General features: G+C 38.6%; 2 protein-coding genes across 3 annotated transcripts in view; one reads left to right on the forward strand and one right to left on the reverse strand.

The window, feature by feature from the left end:
* LOC138026368 (uncharacterized) overlaps nt 1-3,013 on the reverse strand; it is a 9,563-nt gene extending 6,550 nt beyond the window's left edge. Inside the window, exons 1-2 of the mRNA XM_068873691.1 lie at nt 2,479-3,013; nt 48-149 (exon numbers count right to left, since the gene is read on the reverse strand). Of these exons, the coding sequence (XP_068729792.1) occupies nt 48-149; nt 2,479-2,769 (393 nt within the window). The 5' untranslated portion in view covers nt 2,770-3,013. The remainder of the gene's footprint in view (nt 1-47; nt 150-2,478) is intronic.
* A 61-nt stretch (nt 3,014-3,074) lies between these two features.
* The window catches only part of LOC138026372 (FAD-linked oxidoreductase DDB_G0289697-like), a 15,150-nt gene continuing 5,724 nt past the window's right edge, over nt 3,075-12,500 (forward strand). The window contains exons 1-7 of one of the 2 annotated variants that reach the window (XM_068873714.1): nt 3,075-3,316; nt 4,955-5,065; nt 7,364-7,544; nt 10,014-10,107; nt 10,214-10,390; nt 11,111-11,307; nt 12,309-12,465. In XM_068873714.1, coding sequence (XP_068729815.1) covers nt 3,122-3,316; nt 4,955-5,065; nt 7,364-7,544; nt 10,014-10,107; nt 10,214-10,390; nt 11,111-11,307; nt 12,309-12,465 — 1,112 coding nt within the window. In that variant the 5' untranslated portion in view covers nt 3,075-3,121. The remainder of the gene's footprint in view (nt 3,317-4,954; nt 5,066-7,363; nt 7,545-10,013; nt 10,108-10,213; nt 10,391-11,110; nt 11,308-12,308; nt 12,466-12,500) is intronic. The other variant, XM_068873705.1, reaches the window with a different exon arrangement.

Here is a 12,500-nt window from a genome sequence, read left to right on the forward strand (position 1 = left end):
ATTTCTAATCTCAGTATCAATCAACAATTCAATAGAAAGCAACTTACATGTCTGCAACCGCTTCCGCAGCAAGTCCTTCGTTTCTTCAGAAATTCTTCTGTGAAGACCATGTATCCACTACAGGGATCAATATAAGTGTTTTCATCATTCTGGAAGAATAAATATTAAGTACAACTTAATCATATTTTTAACCCAGAAATAATACTAGAATATCACACTATGTTTGATTAAGATCTTCTCCTGCCTAAAGGCGGCGAAATACTAGATACAAAAACCCTCAACTTGTCGCGCAACATTGTTTCGTTGCAAGTTTTGGTCAATGTTTCGCGTTTTTCACCTTGCGTGATCAACTTGACCCGCAACAAAAACATTTGTTGCGGGTTGAAGAAATGCAGGGCGCTGATTGGTTGACTTGCTAGTACACGAGCACATTTGTTGCGCGACAAGTTGTGAGCTTGATGAAAAACAAGCAACAAAGCCAAAATTTGTTGCTCAGAGTAGACCCGCGCTCTACTTTTCGCAACAACTTTCTTCAACCAGCAACAAATGTTTTTGTTGCGCGACAAGTTGATCATGCAAGGTGAAAAACGGGAAACATCGACCCAAACTTGCAACGAAACAATGTTGTGCACCAAGTTGAGGGTTTTTGTATCTCGTATTTCGCCAACTTAAGTACAGCACTCAACAACTTAATCTCAGTATTTTCTACTGCACGATGATCAGTGTTAGAGTATGCCTGCCCTAATGTGCTATAGGTTAGCTGTTTACCATACTGTGACTCAGTCTAGATTTTTCTCTGGCCATTATGCCAGACAATTTTACCCGTTGATTGGGGATGCTTTAGGTATGAATGGGTTCTTAAGTATCATCAGTCCTTCTTTCATACCTAGAGGACTTTCAAGAGTAAAATGAGATGGAAAACCAGTGGATATCAAGTAGGCTTCATAGACAACCACATACAATCATTATTGATCCTGAGCAAAATTTCCCACATGGGATGTAAGTGCATGGTAAGATGGTCAGCAGACATTCATTCGAAGTGGTGGCTATTGCACTGTTCATTTCTAGTAACAGTTGTAGGTCACCAAGTTCATTTCTAGGTCCCCAAAAAGGGAAGGCTTAACAAGCAGAGATTAAGCATTGCAGACATGAAGGAGTATTAAATTGTTCTACTCTGGGATCGTGTTAGGTACTGAAGATGCTCTATAGAAGTTCTTGTGTTTTGTACTGAATGTTACTAATGATAGGGTAGACATAATGTCCACTGGCTTGCTTCTTCTTCACATCATTCAACACCCATGTAATAAGGAAGACCTTCAAGCAGCTGTGGATGCCTTCAGTTATGCCTACGATGCGCTAGGCCTTACACTTAATGCTTGGAAGACTCAAGTTCTTTTCCAACCATCAACTGACCATACACACGGGCAAAAACAGCCAGAGATCACAGTTGGAGACCAATGCCTTAGCTCTGTTGATCATTTCACATATCTTGGTAGTTGCCTGTCATGCAAGGCAGATCTGGATGTTGAAATTCAAGCTCGTCTAAAATCAGCTAGTGCTGCCTTGGGAAGCCTCAGAGACAGGGTGTTTGATAACAGAAATATCTACACCAACACCAAGATAAAGGTATACATGTACAAAGCCATAATATTACCAACCCTGCTGTATGGCTCAGAAGCTTGGACAACCTATAGCCGCCATCTCAAAAGTCTTGAAAGGTATCATCAGTGTTTCCTTTGCCATATTCTCAACATCAAGTGGCAAGACAGACGAACAAACAGCAGTGTTTTGGGAGAGGCAAATGTCACAAGTATTGACTGAATCTTATATTATCAAGAAACAACTTTGCTGGGCCGGTCACCTTGTCCGTATGCCTTCATCCAGACTCCCAAAGAAGATCCTATACAGTGAAGTGACCAATGGGAGACGTACAATGTAACCAAGGGGGGTAACAAAAACGCTTTAAGGATAGCCTTAAACACAACACTCCAGAGTTTACGCTCAAGGGTTCGTGAGATGGGGCTTATAGTTAATAGTCCTTTTTTTTTAAAAGACTTGAAATTCTAACCATTGGCGGATGAAATTACAAAGACAGCATTGTCTTCTCAGTTAGAGAAGAGTTGTTGTAGAGTTGGTTTGGATGCAATCTGCCACAAGATAATCTGATGCTCAACTGGCACACATCTTACGCTCACATGCACACATTCTTGGGGCATCACCTCTCCTTCCTCATGAGAAATGTAGCACAACACCCTCAAAACATCTGAATGTGAGGCAGTACGTGCTAATAAAGCAGGACGCCTGGGGGCGTTAACGTGGGATGCACTGGTCATTGAATGGGTACCAAGTCAGTCACTCTAGTGATATGTGGAAAATAATAATGGCTTAAATTGAATGTTGTCTCAGCATAAGCCTCCAGTAAGCAGACCTTCTTTCAGCTGATTATCACACCAAAAAAACTGCTTTTCATGCTCTTACCATAACTGCATGTTGGTGAGCAAAATAGATCCTTTTTTCATCGTAAGACAATTCATGCCACAACAAGTCTTTTTCCGTCGACTTGTCGCCCTTTGATCCATCATCTATCTTTTTATGATTACTTTCCACACAGTTAGAAGACACTGTTTCCATAACTGATTCCGTGTTAGTGCCAGTTTCGTATTGCTTCAAACGACCATCCTGCAATCTTTGGGCTTGGGATGGCATAACGTTAATGATCAAGCGAAAGTTGGAAATAAACGATCTCGCTTGAATACCAAGTCTTATCATAAGGCACACGGTCGGTAGTCAGGACGCCGCAAAACTGGCCAGTAAACACTTGATTCCCTGAACATTGACTGGGAACACAATAATATTATATTTTGAAGACCTCTCAACAATTTTTCTTAAGATCAAGGGACTGTCCAGACAATAATTCAGAGGGAGGTACCATCATTTACAAAAAGGTTATTTAAAATATACAAGTAACAAATTTTCCAGTGTTGCGCCAGCGACTTCGTGACTTTTTACATGTACCTCCTCACCAGACTCTGAAGTTCATTGCTTGGCCGCCAAGCCTTCCGCTGTCCATATTACACCGTTTTTGCGAAACAAGACAGTCGTGAACCATCGGTTCGACATAATGACTGATTTTTCTCCTTTGAAAGCTCTCCTCTCTGGAAGCATCATTCTTATGGCTGAAAATGCTAAGGGTTATCAGAAAGAAATCGAGGGTTCGTGGAACGCGACCATTCGAACACGCAAACCTCGCGCGTTTGTCAAGGTAGCGTCGGTTGACGACGTCGTGAGCACAGTGAAGTTTTGTGTGGAGAACAAGGTGAATTTAGACAAGGCAAAATTTCCTCACAGGTCCCTACTTCATTATGCATACGCCCCTTGGTCTCAAGAAGACGCCTGCTGTCTCTTTAATTTTATTGATTTGGACAATTCTGGCGGGAGGGCTACTAACAATGATGTGTTTGCTCGCTGTCTGACATTTGCAGACTGAAGACTGCAAATGTCAGACATCGTTTATTAATCGTATGATTACAGACCGAATTGGACTCCACTCAGTCTTGTTACCATTACTGACCAGGGACCGCGCAGCCAGTTTTGGAAAGTTGAAATATGCAGGTTGGATTGGTTCCGTTATATTGATCTCTACAGCTTCGGTGGCTGTCGACTTATCAACTTGTCGTTGGATTGGAGGAGGCTGCGACTCTTGACTGGATATTGTGGCTTTTACTTCACTAGTGAAGTTGATTGTTTTGCACATTCTTTTGGGTGGAGGCTCTTTTAAAGAATGTAAATGAAACATTATTAGACCAATATTTTAAAAACTACCAGTATGTCACATGAAAAAGTGACTGGAAATAATTCAGTTATAGAACAGATTCAGAAAAAAGTAGCAAAAATTATGCAGAGTTTACTCGCCAGATAAAGAAGATTTTTCATTTTGTTTCGAAAAGTAATCAGAAATTTTAAGAGATCTCTTCTTTGCATTACTAGTGGTATGTGAAGTCTCGTCGTTCGTATGTATGTAGCCATGTACCATGTGCACTTCTTTGTTCGTAATAACCGCCGGATTGAATGGGGAGAGGACAAAACGCGGAGCCCTTCTCCATGGAGTACCCTATGGACTACCCAAATGGAGTACCCTAAAAATACTATTTCGAATGAGTACTGTTGATCCACGTGTAAGCAGCATCTCAACTAGTGCTTACTTAAGCCTCAACACCCATTTTAAACAGCATTGTTCAACAATATTTAAGTCTAAGCACCCATTTTAAAAAGGTATTTGCCAGTGACCCTGGTCGCGTTTGAATTAACGATTTTTTGCTATTTTTCATTCTGTTAATTTTGTTAAATTATTTTTTGTTTAATTTATTTTTATTCTTGCAAAAAAGTGGGGCGGCTAAAGCCCCCCCAGCCCCTCCCTCTGCACGGTCCCTGCTGACTCCATTCAGTAGCAAACGATGCGGCGGGTCTAAAACGTATAGGTCACATTCCACAGGTCACTCGTGGCAGGTCATTGTTTTACCTTTTTGAAAGTAACCTGGCTAACCCTAGGCCTAAAAACCTGCCGGGGGGGGGGGGTGTAGGCAGGGTAAAAGGTTAGGGTTTAGGGTTAGGGTTAGGGCAGGGTAAAACTCGTTTGATTGTGGTCTCACTAGGGGTGTTCTGGTGGGAATGCAATCACATAGAGCCGTGAAGGTCTTGTTTACAGTTGCACACGAAGAAATATAAAAATATAATTTATTACGTTTTAAAAGTTGTCTCTTTTATGGCCCAAAAAAGCCTGGGACACGCCCAGATTGGTTTCCTTTAGGGCATTAATTCAAAATTTCTGATGAGCATCCCCGCCCTTTCATATTCAAAGTGAAGTTATTAAAGACACATTCTTTCAAACCTAAGATTTTGACAATGACAACAGGCAGTTAATAATAAATGCTGCTATTTTTTTTCTCAAATACAGCTAGAGATTTGTGTATGTGCGGCAATGAACAGCGACTTTGCATTTGTGGATGATGCTGTGGTGATAGATTTGTCTGATATGAATACTGTCTCTGTGGATGTGATAAGCAAAGTAGGTTTTACTCTAGAGAGTTTTTTTGACAGCAATTCTTTACCCTTTTCTGCAAACACATCTGTTTTGTAGATGCTAAAAAGAATAATAGTACCTGTTGGTCTCTAAGGACACAATATATTGGAAGGAACTGTAGATTGCTTCTGTAAACTTGATGAAACAGAGCCCAGTTTGCAGGTGTTGTGGGGTCAGCTAACTAATACCAAACCTAAGATTTTGACGATGACAACAGGCAGTTGTCATCTGTTGACCTGTGGAGGTCAGCTAACTAATACCAAACTGACGTTTTGGACACTTGATAGTACTACAGTCGACTCCCAACAACTCAAACTTTCAAGGGAAATTGGAAAAGGTTTGAGTTATCTGGAGTTTGAAATTATCAGGAGTAAGGAGTTAGGCAGCAACCCTTTATGAAGATACAGGCACTGAAGTTACTTGTAAATGTACCCTAAACCAACGAAACCTGAAGGAAACTGACACGTTTTGTGTAATGCAAAAAAAGGACAAAGATTACACCGCTGCTTCAAAATAAATTACTGGTAATTGTTTTGGATGGCAGTACTGTAGGTTTTGATTTGTCAGTTATTAACAGACGTGGTTTGAGTTGGTGAGAGTAAAAATATATAGAGAATGACCTAAAGGGAAATGAAAATTGCTTCGAGTTAGCTGGAGGTTGGAGTTACTGAGGGTAAAATTGCATTAAATTTATGAAGGAAAATTAGGAATGGGAGTCATACTGTTTGGCTATCCAGCAAAAAAAGGCTATTGACATCCCACAAAACTGATATTGCATTAGGTGATACCTTTATTACTGTAAAAACACTAGAAAAGGGTACAAAACGATTCTCTCCAAAATATACAACTACTTTCAAATGCCTCATTGATGACAATTTAACAGGAATCGAACACACCTTATTAATCCTTGATTTAACTGCGAGTAATAATAATAATAATAATAATAATAATAATAATAATTATTATTATTATTATTATTAATTATTATCATCATTATAATATTATCAGGACGTTGTTGGCAAGTAATTGCAAGATAATTAGATGAGAACTTGCTTTCTGGTGGCCTGCTCTCAAATTTAGTTTTGACTGCTAAACCTGCTTTTTCAGCTCTGATGGCTCTTGTGTTTAAATCTTATTTGATCAATATTTGCAGTGAGTTTAATAGTCTAGCAGTTCTTCACCCTTGACCCTATACAGGAGTATTTACACATATTTGAATTATTTGAAAGCATTCTTTTTCAATCTCATATTTATTTATTTTTGAACATTCAAGGACAAGATGTTTGTCAGTAGATTAATATTGATGTTGACAAATACAATGGTTATACATGTGTTTTCTGAAACTTTTGAATTTCAGTTAAGAATATTCTTCGATCCTATTCTACCTCTTTACAAGGCCTTGCTACTGTGGAATAACACCTTGGCCAATGATATTCAATAGACCATTTTGAAGTTGTAGCTACTAGGTACCTGGCCTAAGAATGGAAGCGAGGCTGCCGGTGACCCTGCTTCGATACAAACCTTTGTGCTTTTCTAATGTTAAATGTAGCCTAATTAGAATTACAACAACACAATATTATTTACGTGATAAATACAAGGTCACCGGCAATTGTAACTCTTTGCCAACCAAGTTGAAAGATAATGCAAGTTTCTTAAATTTTAGTTTTTATGCTACATCAATTTCCACTACAGATTTTAGTGACCAAGATTATTTATATTTTTAGCTGTATCTTGCATAAACAATCGTAATTGTTATTAGTTTTTACCTCTTTTACACTAGGGATTTTTAGTTTAGGGGTATAATTATAGTATGTAATTTAAGGGAATCTTAAGTGTCTTTTGTAAACACATGACCCCATAAGCTTTATAGCTTTAAACATACATAATTATCATGTTTTGATAAAAGTCTCTGCTTACGAGCCAGAAGGCCCATCGGGCCGGCGCTTATCTCCGGTTTCAGCAGCATGAAGCGCCTAGGAGTATTTCTACTCCCCCCTGGATGGGATGTTAGTCCATCGCAGGGTTACCCCCAGCATTTTGCCAGTACCCATTTATACACCTGGGTGGAGAGAGGCACCGTGAGAGTAAAGTGTCTTGCCCAAGAACACAACACAATGTCCCCAGCCAGGACCCGAACCTGGACCACTCGATCAGGAGTCGAGCACTCTAACCATGAGGTCACCGAGCCTCCCATGTTTTAATAAAGGTATATCTATCTGTGTATCTTGTTAGAAGCAAACTACCGGTAGTCATTTTAATTATTCTGTTGTCAAATGGTGGTAGGTTGTTATTGTGGGTGCTGGTGCCAAAGTTGCAGATGTCGATACAAGAACAGTGCCGCATGGTTTGGTGACACCCCTTGGTAGTTACTCTGAACTGGGTGTAGCTGGCTTTACTCTGTTAGGAGGGACAGGTTTTTTGACAAGGTCTTTTGGATGCACAGCTGACAATGCTTTGGAGTTTGGTGAGCTGATGAGAAAAAGGATATCGCTTGTTTAGTTTGTTTTGAGCGTCTACATTGCAGTCAAGCTATGTCATGTGTGACAAGTATTCAAAAGACTGAAATGAACATTCAAATTCCTCTTTGGAGTTTCCAAGAATTGATTGATTGAATCTTGAAGATTTTTCTGAAACATGTTACGAAAAATGCACAATAACTGGACAATAAATTGTTGAAAACTTGTAATAGTTTTCACTTTTCAAACACTGTTTATTTTATAATAACACAAAAGTTCATTCATACATGTATTAGGTAACTATTTTTGATTATATCAATGAAATATCCACAGGAATTCAATCTCGGTTGCAAAGTTCAAAACTGGCACACAGATTTGAAGACTCAGTTTAGATTTCAAAACTAAAATAGCTTGACTGTAATCCTAAACCATCTTTACAATTATGCACCTGGTTACCTGGTATATGAGGTATAGAAAGTGGTACAGAAATTGAATAAAAATTGAGACTGGATTTGATCATGTAATATAAATGATGATATAGCAATGACAGTCTATGAATTGATGACGATAATGATTAAAATGATAACCAATGATTAATTCAGTAAGTACCGACAGCCAATGAAAAGCGTTGGCTACTTCACTTAGAGAAGTTGGTTACTTTCCCCCAAATGTGAAGTAATTAAAGACAGATTCTTTCAAATCTAAGATTAAAATTCATTTTGATACAGTGACAACAGTCAGTTATTCTAATGAAACGAGCTAGTCAAACTTGAAGTTTAATGGAAACCACTGGATAATGATGATGTGGTTTATATGATTATCCTAAGGTAACAATGATCAAGTAGGTTTAGTTTAAAATAATCTTGTGTAGCTAAGCGCATTGCTTTAAGTTAATAGTTATTAAAGAGACTTCAAATCAAAAAAAAAAGGAAGATCAACTCTCACTGCTTATGCCTACTATTTTAAAAGCTTTCAAACTGCAGGATCAACAGACTTTGAAGGGAACTTATACATTATTATAATTATACTCTCTGATCCACTCAAAGATTCAGTCATTTAGCTTAAAACTTTTATGTGTTTTCAAAGAAATTTTACATTGCAAAGTAGTTTGTGAAGTAAAAATTAAAAATAGACCCGTGCCTCTCACATCACGGTCGTGGGTCCAAATGACTGCTAGTCTTGATAACTTTGGGCATCTTGCCTGGTAGAAATGTAAGTTTTTAGGTAAGAACGGTATTGAAACACGTTTGCTTTTGGTGGGGAGAGTAAATATTGTCAATGGAAAATATTTGAGTTTAGTTGCACTTTTAATATAACTTTAGGTGGCTGAACACAGTTTTTGATACCTATGTTTCATTTACCTTTTTCTCTAAAACCCTTGATCCTTTGGTCGCCAAAAATGGTAGCAAGCAAGTTAGCAACACGAACTTCGGTTTTTTTATAGTTAAGCTGATGTATATGCCGTTGCCATGGCAACATAACTGAATATAAACAGGCTTTTAAAATCGGTCTTGTTTATTTGCAAAAAATCTGGTCGTTAGATTTTGAGTGCAGGCTTGAGGGATCGCGTCCCAAGCCTGTGCCAGCGTTGAATGGAATCATTAATACATGATTCCCGAGTTGGTGTTGGCTAATAACCTCGTCTGTAGTAGTAGTAGTAGTAGTAGTAGATTTTCTTTATAATTTGCATGCAACAAGCTTGACACTAACGATGCTCACAAGTTATTAATAATTTGACAGAGAGATCTTAAATTAATTATCCCCTGTTGAGGGTTCACTGGTCCAGGAATATCTAGAATTTCCTCGTTTAAAGTTCAAATTTTTTTCAATACTCCAGTTACTTATTTCTTTAAGTATTTTCTTGCCAAATTTCGTTTAATTCTAGCGAGTGGTTCTCGAGAAATACATGTAGGCGTACTTCTGAGAAAGCTAATTCCGCATTCAATTGCAATTTTTTAACTTACTATGCATGCACTGCATTTAGCTGGCTGCTTTCGATAACAAAGAAAAATGTGCTGAGTTCTTTGCACCGTTACCTTTTCTAACATTTATTTCTCATGAAAGACTAAAACCATCAAAACACTTTGTTCAATTATGAGGGAAAAAAAAAAAGATAGTGGAAGCATTGAGCAAAAAAAGTGATTTCTGTATTAAGGAGTAAGAGAGCCCACACAACAACTGTTTTTGGCTACCTTAACCCTTTAAGCCCCGAGGGGTTCCCCATTGACGAGTAAAATCTATAAGTGCCATTTGGCACTATCAGGGCTGAAAGGGTTAAACGGGGACATAGTTTTTGGATGCTGTTAGCTTAACCCTTTAAGCCCCGAGGGGTTCCCCATTGACGAGTAAAATCGTCTGGCGTTAGACAGAGTAAAATCTATAACTGCCATTTGGCACTATCGGGGCTGAAAGGGTTAAACTGATTTTGCCTCTCCCCTTTATACACCTCATCATTCATTGATGATGGCTTTTTATAGAGATGGTTACTGCTGCGGGAGAGGTTTTAAAAGCGAGTGAGAAAGAAAATGCAGACCTCTTTTGGGGAATGAAAGGATATGGATCAAATTTTGGGTAGGTGACTGCTTGCAAACACTTTTGTGAAGTAAATAAAGTACGTAGTATATAAACAAAGTCATAATTAATCTTACATTTTCTGTGCCTCTCATTTTCCCATTAGTGTGGTAACATCCATCACATTCCAGCTTCATGATATTCCTGGCAATATCATTGGAGGAGAGCTGTATTATTCGACATCAAAAGCTTCATCAGCATACAAAGCTATTAGAGATTTTGTTCGTGAGAAGGCAGACAACAGGATTTCAGTCTACATGATGGTACATTTTGAACGCAGTGGGTAAAGATAGTCATTTCTTGTGCAATATAAAAAACTGGCTATTTATAAAAATAGCACATTTATTTAGTAGTCAACTGTTGTGTACAGATTAATGATGTTCTTATGGTTTTCTCACTTCTGGCTGTCAGATACATTTTATTTCCATGGGATCTCTGTGTGATTTACCCTTGTGAATTAAATTTGCAATCTGCTTATGTAGTTTTCAAAATAGTGATGATGGGATTGTGTACTCATTCGAAAAATAACTTTTCAGTAAACTTACAATACATGATTGTACATTACAATAACTTTATTTAATGAGGGAGATGCAAGAACCTAACCTATTACAGTTTTAACAGCTATCAGTAGTCACTAGTGTATGTCCAAATTTGAAAGGGAAACATGGTATTATGCCACAGTGGGTGATACTATTCATTTTTCTTTCCACTATAAACATGGTGCTGGTGTGATTGACCCAGACCCATTGTCATAATTATGTGGTTTGAGTTTGTTGGTTCTCTACTCTAAGTAATTCCCTGAGATGTGTTCCTCTGGATTTTCCAAGCCTGAGATTACAGCTGCACTGGCAAACAGGATTTGGCCTGGTGTACCAACTATGTTGAATTTTCAACTTACTACTAATATTATTGTCCCTTTATATATACTCACACGCAACCAGGATCCCTCTCAGTCTCCCAAAGTACCAGGGGAAACAGTGAATGTTCTTTCTTTTTTCCCCAGACCCCAAGCAATTTGTCGCTTTCTGTTTCTTGGTCCACCTAGAGAGGGAGGGTCTTTGTTGGTGGAGCTAACCGAGCTAACAAAACCTTTTCAGAACAAAGTCAGACCATTACCATTTGATCAATTCCAGAAAAATGGTGACTGGATGGTTCCCAGAGGGCGATCATACTATACGCCAATGGGGAATTTTGTGAAAGGTATACCTCGTGTGAGGCGAACACAGGCAGCCCAACACAAGGATTTGTGTTTTTCAACTAAAAGAACTTTTTTTTGCCATTAAGTTCTTGCTTTTGACTAGCGGCTATTTTCGCAATTGCTCTCAATTTACTAAGATGATTTTGTGAGTTTGGGATACCTGTGTTGCAAATGAAAGCACTTTCGCGAGGTGTCACGAGATTTGAGTGACCTCGTGCCAGGCCGCCTTTTCAGCCATTCTCTACTTTCTCATATCCCACAGTACACCTCTTTTACCTCCCAAGAATTTTCATAGGCATTGCTTTCGATTTCTCTTGGGCCCATTTTTGGACAAAACAGAAATTGAAAACAATGATTATGCAGAAATTTGGGTGGTAAATAAGATGTATGATGGGATTTGAGAAAGTAGAGAATCTTTTGGGATGTCACACGATGCTCAGGGAGGGTTGCGTGACATCCCCAAAGACGGCTGAGAAGAAGACTAGCTAGACCTCTTCCGAAATTGATAATTAAGGCTTTGTTTGTTGGCTCCCCTTCTGAGTATTTTGAAAATCGAATACCTTACAAAATCGATGTTGTATCTGTTTCCTGTTAATGGCTAATTATTGCTATACGGCATTACAAATTTGGATTTGTTGCAGTAAAGAAAAGTTAATCCTCTGAAACTTCTGCGTCTTCAAAAACGTGCTGCAATTATCCTTGATGCCGAAAGAACAGCATCTTCCGTCTATTTATTTAAAAACACGTTAAAGTGGATTCCCTAGTTTATGCTGAAACGTATGTAAATCTATGCAGTTGGACTTACGAGAGCTACTACTACAAATTACCAAACGGAAAACTTGAAGGAAGATTTATGTTCTACTTTTAAGCTTTTTTATTTTTGAACTTTCGGAATATGCCCCCCCGCACCCCCCCCCCCCCCTTCCTCCTTCGAAAAAAGGGTCCTGAAGCCATTGTCGACTGAGAAGTATTCAATAATGTTACTTTTGTAACTCATTTTCAGAGCTAACAGATGACAGTATCGACATAATTTTTGAAGCCGTAAACCAAGCGCCTGACCCACGCTGTATGTCTGATAGCAACATCTACATCACAAGCATCGGTGGAAAACTTCAGGAAATGACAGATGAAGACAATCCATTTCCTTTCAAAGAGGCAGAGTAAGTGTTTCGTGTCCTGGCATGGATTTTTGCAA

Source organism: Montipora capricornis, chromosome 2 (assembly GCF_036669925.1).
Source record: "Montipora capricornis isolate CH-2021 chromosome 2, ASM3666992v2, whole genome shotgun sequence".
NCBI lineage: Eukaryota > Metazoa > Cnidaria > Anthozoa > Scleractinia > Acroporidae > Montipora > Montipora capricornis.